Source organism: Melozone crissalis, unplaced genomic scaffold, assembly GCF_028551555.1.
Source record: "Melozone crissalis strain CALT ecotype California unplaced genomic scaffold, PUWL_Pcris_2 ptg000026l_1, whole genome shotgun sequence".
In the NCBI taxonomy this organism is placed as follows: Eukaryota; Metazoa; Chordata; class Aves; order Passeriformes; family Passerellidae; genus Melozone; species Melozone crissalis.
Window position 1 is genome coordinate 9785125 of NW_026535804.1, and position 7558 is coordinate 9792682.

The following is a 7558-nucleotide window of genomic DNA, read 5'->3' on the forward strand; positions in this document are numbered from 1 at the left end:
TGCAAAGGAATTGAATTGGTTCATCATTCTGCCTTTCTCAGCCAGCTCATTGTCCAGCTCTGAGTAATGTGCAGCAGTTTTATTGGTATGCTCCCATGAACTTCCCTGTGTTCCCGGCTCTGCCCCACACAACCCCATTCGTTCTAGCTCACATGGTGGTTCAGCAATTCTATTAAACAACCTAATCCTGCAGCTCCTGAAATCAACAGAGAGCAGCTTTTGAGTTGTACGAAGCACAATGCCAGTCTTCATTGTTAATTGTTTTTTTGAGATGACCTGAGTAGCTTGGGATGACCTCAGAAGGGTTTGGTCCCTCCAGTAGCCCGGACTTCAGTCAGACAAGGTCTGCACTGTGCTGTGCTGTGCCCCTGCTCTCCCGGCTGGGTCAGCAGACTGCCCATGTCAGCAACTCTCGCTATTACAAAATAGGGAAATTCACGGCGGAAATGTAATAGTGCAGATAACGGGGACTTTTTTGGACAGTCAATGAAAGCGAAGGCCAGGCTCTAGAGTGTTCTGCGTCACAGTCCATTTCCACCGGCAGCCCAAATCGCGCGACCAAGGCACGTGAGAAGGGCAGAGGAGAATAGAGCAGAGCCGAGCGGGGCAGAGCAAAGCAAAGCGGGGCAGAGCCAAGCGGGACAGGGCAGAGCCGAGCGGGGCAGAGCAAAGCAAAGCGGGGCAGGGCTGAGCACGGCAGGGCCGGCGCGCCCGGGCCATTCCCGGCACCGGAGGAGGGGCCCGGGGGAATCGAAACCGCGCGGCCGCTGCGCTGCGCCCGGGCCGGGCCATGGCCGCCGTGCTGGAGCTGGAGGGGCTGGAGCTGCAGTGCTCCTGCTGCCTGCAGTTCTTCGCGGAGCCCGTGCGGCTCCCGGGCTGCGACCACAGCTTCTGCCGGGGCTGCATCCTCCGCTACTGCGCGGGCCGGCCCCGCGCCCGCTGCCCGCTCTGCCGGAGCCCCTTCGAGCCTCAGCAGCTGCGGCCCAACCGCGAGCTGGCCGCGCTGCTCAGCCTCATCCCGCGGGAGCTGAAGGAAGAGTTGGATGCACAGGAGGAGCCGGGAGCCCATGGAGCTGCTGCCTGCAACGGCCTGAGCTCGGCGGGGCGGGGACATGGGGAGAAGGTACGGCCGGAGGCAGCCGGGGGCCCCCCGACACCGGGAGCTTCACCCCCCGACATCCTGGGGCTCCTCCGCGACACCCCGGGACATCCCGGGGTGACATACCCCGTCACCCAGGGAGTCCTGCCCGTCCCATTCTGGGACAGCACCTAGCGGTACTCGGGACAGCCCGGGGTTCCATCCCACGGCACAGCCGGGGTTCCATCCCACGGCACAGCCCGGGTTCCGTCCCACGGCACAGCCCGGGTTCCGTCCCACGGGACAGTAACACATGGAGCACATGGGTTCGGCTCACAGTGTTAGGGGCTCAGTGCTGGTGTCTGACACATCGAGAGCAGCGTAGCTGAATTAGAAGAACTAATTCCTGTACATATTCAGCCGATGCACAGTAGTAGTAAGTGACTTCTTTGTGCTGGGGGTTATTGCATCAGCATTGCATTGGCGGCTGCTGAAAGGATGCATAGCGTTATTAGACAGTGCTACAGCTCCACCCAGCTTCATGGCACAAAATGGGACAGATTCATGATCTAGGTGTCTGCTTAAAACGACTCCCAGAGGAGGAGATGCGAAAAATGTGTTGACCTTCATTATTTTAGCACATATGTATCTTTTTCAGTCAAGCTTAGAGCATATTGAAGCTCACAATTGTAGTTGAACATCTAATTAATTGGTGATTGTTGATGTTGACTTCATTGTGATTATTCCTACTCAGAATTGTGTCTCTCAGGCACCTCCTCAAACAGTCCATTGCTTAACTAATGTCAGTCATGTAGGGAGTTTTTATTATCCTGCAGCTAGCCTAGTTATGCTTTCTCTGAGGTTTATATAGATAAATAGTCCAATGTGTCACTTTAAAGGAGGAAGAGATATGGGAGAGCTCCAAGCAACAAGAAATAACTGCAGAGAGCATCCTCCTGTTGAGGAAAGACCTCAATAAAACAAAGGTACACATTGTACAATCATCACCTACAGTAAATTTTGCACTGTTCTGGGCTGGAGATGTGTTTGACTGCAGGGTTGCCTTCCAGCTCAGAGCTGGAATCTGCCTTTTTGTTTCCTTCCTTTCTGTCACAATTCTGTTTTTACTGATGAGAATGAATATATGGCATCAGCTGCACTAATTTGTGTCTTGGCTGGCACAAAGGCCACTGGAATTGTGCATTGTTGCATTTTTCTCCTTATCCCAGGAGCAGCCTGAATGTTTCTGGTACACTTTACTAGATACAAATTACAAATCAAAAGAGAGAATATTGAACTTTCTGTGCTGTCCAGCAGACTCCACTGGCCATAAAATATTCACGATCCTTACCGTGCCCAAAATCTCATTGCATGTAATGCAGGATAGTGTCAAATGTATTTTATTCCTTTGAACAAAGTTTTCTGGTCTGCAGGGGTCAGTCAAAGAGCACATTGGATGGGGCATTAATTCTCATATTCCATGCATCTTTCATAACCACACAATGATCTCCATATTTTCTGCCTTTCAGGAATATACATCTCAGATCAAAAGCCAGATTATTAAAGATTTCTGTTGCATGAAGGAATATGTTGAAAGACAGGAGAGAAACACACTGATGTTCATTGAACAACAGCAAAAAGCTGCTCAACAGAAAATTGAAGAGACTATTCACCAGCTCACAGACATCAAAGCCCAAACTGTAAGTGATGAAATGAGGTGGCAGAATATGGGTAGAAACTCAAGCTCACTGTCTGGGATAGCTGAATATGTACAGAGCACCTTTGAGGTCCCCACTGCACCATTCTCATAGAGACAATGGTGCCAATCCATGGACTTTGTCAGCAGGGAGAGTTTGGGGTGAGAAATTCAGAGGAAAAAAAAGTACTGAGAGAGGCACAGGCTGGGAATGGAATTCAGAACTAGATTTTTTCCAAGGATATTGGTGAGCTGGAATGAAGTGGGAGCTGCAGTGCTGAAATTCAGTCCTCAGTCAGATCTAAAGTTAAGATCTTTCATGATATTTTTATTTTCCAGAATTTGTATTTACACAAAGGTATGCAAGTTAAAAAACTCACAGAGTTATTCAATATTTTGTTATTCAATATTTGTTTTCTTGTGGAAAACACGTCAAGGGCTCTCAAAAGGTGCAGTTAAAGCACTTCAGATTGTGCAGAGCTGGGTTTGATGTTGAAAACAGCAGTGCCAAGTGATGCAAGTTAGCCAGCAGGAATTTGGAGTGGGGCTCTCTGGGTGGGGCAGTGCCATGAGGCAGAATTGGACTTTCAGGACCCAGGCACAGGTGCCCACACTGGAATTCAGCTGATCCAGGGTCCTGTTGCAGGCAGTGAGGAGGAATGGGTACTTTCAGTGTTGTCTGGCCTACCTGAGATATCCTCCTGCAAAGGAGATTAATCCAGCCTCCAAAAAGCTGTTTCCTCCTACAGACTGTACACACAGACCAACAGAGCAACTTCAGATGTAGATTTCCACAATTTCTAAATTTAGGCAAACTAGCTTTACCCTTTCCTCACACTGATACATTTTCAAACTTTTGGTTTCGGTTCTAGAAGAAGAAGAAAAAGGAAGTAAAGAGAGCAACTTTGTGTATTCATATGAATACTTAAGGAAGTTGTGATATATATGTATAAAAGAAAAATTAGTTGCATTCTTGGTTTTCTTGGGGAAAACACAGTCTTTTTATTTTTTATTATTAAGAATATCCTTCACTATTTTCTCTGAGATTTCAGGTTGTTTTGCTCAGGTCCTATAAAGGAAACTTTTGATACAAAGAGTAAGATTCTTGGAAGGATCACTGCTCTTTTTCTACTTGGGCTTTATATTATAATCTGATCTGTGAGATTAAATAACTGCTGCTGTTTACATCTTTCCCTTGATCCTTCTGTCATTATTAGAGAGACTTATGTGAGGGGCAGAAGCACGAAGGCTCACCTTTGACAATAAATAAAATTACACTTGATGAAAAGCTTAATGTTGTCAAAAGTGCTGTAGAAGATCTTAAGAGAAAGTTGGAAATTTTACTATTGGAGAATTATGCTCAGCATCTCCCACCAGGTGAGTTTCCCTTATTTTGAAATCTTTTTCTTAAAGGCAGTGGATTTAGCAAATAGAGTAAAAAATTACTTTGTGCAAATAAAACAAGAAACACAATACTCAGCAAATACTAAAGAACACTGTAAAAAATTTTAAGACAGAAACTGCTTCATCTTCATAGAATGATCCAACTGCTTTACCCATCTCACTCTTCTGACAGTTCCCCTCTGACCACGCCAGCATAGAGTGTTTTGTTAATTTTGGGTTAAAATGTTTGCCTACATGTTCTTTGTAATTTATGCAATCAAAAAATGCAGCTCCTAGTTTTGCACTTGGACAAGTAGCTGGGTTTATTTAAGGTTTTCCTTTAGAAGGTTAAATACTTCCTGTGTACATTTTGAAGAAATGCCTTAACACTTCACTCATTTTTGTATTTAGTGCATCCTCCAGACTCAGACCAGGAGCCAAGTGTCAGCTCATCACCTCCAGAGTCTGCAGCTGAAAGTCCTGAGCCAGCCATTTCCAGCCAGTTTTCTCAGTGTAAGTATCCCAGCCAGCAGGACTCTCAACACATCCAGGTGACCCTGAGACTGAGTTTGCTGCAGAAAACTGTCCTGCCAACATTAGCAGGAAATGTGGCTGTTTACTGAGCCATGGAACCACAATGGAGTTGCCATGAATGAATCAGTTACTGGCACATAATGTAACATTGTACCTGACTGCGGATGTAGGATAAAAAAGAGATAAGAAACCTGTTTTGTGTAAGCTCTTGGTGGCTTGTGCTGCCTGTGGAGTCTGAGCTGGTGTACAGGCAGTCACTGCTCTTTGCTGTTAAGATGTAGTTATTGCAGTTGTTACTTGAATTCTGCAACATTTTGACAGAACCGTTTTTGCAGTCAATGCACTCTACTACAGCTGTAGCTTAACACAGCAAACAAATGTTTTTACTGATAAAATAGGTAAGAACTTGTCCCAGTGAACAGATGACTGTAAGCTTTATGAAGGTAAGCATCCCATTTGTTATTGACAGAAAGGTAATTTTTTAAAAAAAAGTTTGTGAGTGGGAATAAAATCCATCTAGTAGGGTGCAAGGTACTTTCACCTTTCCACTGGAGTGCATATGAGTCTGTGATGGATATTTACACAGTTGTGCCTGTTACATGTTTCAGTGTGCCCAGGATACAGTTCATAGTGCTTGGTTGAGGACTTTTGAACTTTGATTCAGGTTTATGGTTTGATCATTGGGTTTCATTTCTCTTTTGGATCAGGGATGCACCTGCCTTCTTGTTGCCTACATGTGAGAATATTTTCCTTTCTGCCTTCCAGGGGCAGAGGATGTGACTTTTGACCCCACAAGAGTACACGAGCGCCTGGCACTCACAGCCCAGAACAGGAGGGTGATGGTTTCCAGCCAGCTGGCCACTTATCAACCATCACCCAAAAGATTCTGCATCAGCCAGGTCATGTGTTCACAAGGCTTCTCTACTGGGTGCCACTACTGGGAAGTAATTACCAAGGACAGTGATGGCTGGGCTGTTGGAGTTGCTCATGAGATGATTGGTAAAAGGGACAAATTGGGAAGAACTGAGCATTCCTGGTGTGTAGAATGGCTGGGTCCCAAAAAACAGCTGTCAGCGTGGCATAAGAATCAAGAAACGTTATTGCACAAGGACAAACCACTGAAGGTTGGAGTTTTCTTGGAGCTACAGAAGAAGACTGTGTCGTTTTACTCCACTGCTGACAAAGAAATGCTTTTGCACACCTTTGAAATCAGTACCTCAGATCCTCTCTACCCTGCTTGCTGGCTGTACACTCTAGAAAGAAATGGATCTTTAACTATAAGTCAGCCAAACAGGAGATGAAGCCTACTGAGAACAGGGACAATTTTGCCAGTGACTGCAGAGTTTCTATAAAAACCTCAGTGTTTAGCACAGGAGTGTACCAAGGAATGAATGCATAACTACCCAGGCTTTCCTGGGAATCAGCCACTGATAATTCTGTCTGCTGTGCTTCTCTTCATGCTGTGCTCTGGCCTAGCCAAACTTCATTAAAGCAATTTCAGCCTATGCTAAAGGCAGTAACCACCCCTGTAGGAGTCAGGTGGGTTTCTCAAGCAGCTTTAAGTAGTCCCAGGATATTCTTAGAAAGAATGGACTATGGAAGTTCTAATGTTGGGGATAAGCCTTTCTCATTGACCTCATTTTTCCTATATTGATGTGAAAAAATACAGAAGAACAGATTATGCCATTACTTTGTCAAGTGACTTTTCTTTAGACAGATCTGATTGATTAAGGAATGCTCAAAGGATAAGAATGTTACTGATCTTGGGTATGAAAATCTTTCCCTTTAGGGTAGGCAGTAATTGTGAAATAGGCTTTGGATTTGAGGACCTGACACTTCAGGGAGGTGTCCCAGAAGAGCATCATCTCCTCAGAACCATATTTTAGTCTTGCCCTGGCCAAAGGGTTGTTAGTCCTGGTGGTGGTGTGACCATGGGCATGCTTGTGGAAGCAGATGTTGGGGTGTGTTTATACCAGCTAATAAATCATGTGGTCACTTTAGTGCCCTTTTAAAGGGCCTGCAAACAGGACTTTGACATGGGAAGGACCATCTGGTCTTGCCAACGAGCCTGAGACAAATCAAGAGGTTCTCAGTTGCTTGTGGGGTGTGAGGGAACCAGAGCTGAGGTCCCACAAAACCTATGGACAGCTTGATTTGAGAGATCCACTGCTTCACGCAGGCACACTGAAAATAGCATTCCCAAGAAGCAAAAGCTTTCTCAGGAAGAGTCTGGCATTCCAGAATTGACAAAATAGATAGTTTGTTGTGAATAAAGCATGTGGGATTCAGCTATTTCATTTAGTGGAGTAGAGCTCCTTGTCTTTTAAAGTGATTGACAGAACTGCTGCTCTCCATCAGAGAGGCTCTCTGCTGGCACTGAACACTGATGGCCTAAATGCACATTTATGTGATCCCAGGGTGTGCCATTCAGCATCTCCAAGGCTGGGGTGGCTTTCCTGGGACAGCCGAAGCCACTGCCTGGTTAGTGTTGAGGTGTCCTTTGCTGGTTTATCTGGAAAAACAACAGCTGCAGCATGAAGGCGCTGGACATCCCCAATTTCCCACAAACGAGTTGTGGCACAGTGCCCAGGGGCAGCAATTTGTTGTGGTTTGAATCACAGCAACAGCACACCTAACAACACTCAGTGCAGATGGGAACCCTCTGTGTCACTATTTGAACATTGGGAAGAATTTCCTGAGTAGGTGATTAAACCTTAGGACGGGCTGCCCGGGTTGGAGCCACCCTCCCTAGGGCTGTAGGGAAGGACCGGGCTTGGCTCCCGGTGCCGCGGCCTGGGTGACACGGTGCTGTTGGCCATAGATTGGACGGGATGATCTCGGAAGTCTTTTGCACCCTCACTGATTCT

The 7558-nt window shown here is 46.2% G+C and overlaps 1 protein-coding gene across 1 annotated transcript; it reads left to right on the forward strand.

Annotated features, from left to right (window-relative positions):
* The first annotated feature begins 790 nt into the window (after positions 1–790).
* Positions 791–6900, forward strand: RNF135 (ring finger protein 135). The gene is made up of 6 exons (XM_054278811.1): positions 791–1123; positions 1978–2064; positions 2608–2778; positions 3992–4151; positions 4569–4670; positions 5457–6900. The coding sequence occupies exons 1-6, from the start codon at positions 791–793 to the stop codon at positions 5990–5992; spliced, it is 1389 nt and encodes a 462-aa protein (XP_054134786.1). The 3' UTR covers positions 5993–6900.
* The last annotated feature ends 658 nt before the right edge of the window (positions 6901–7558 follow it).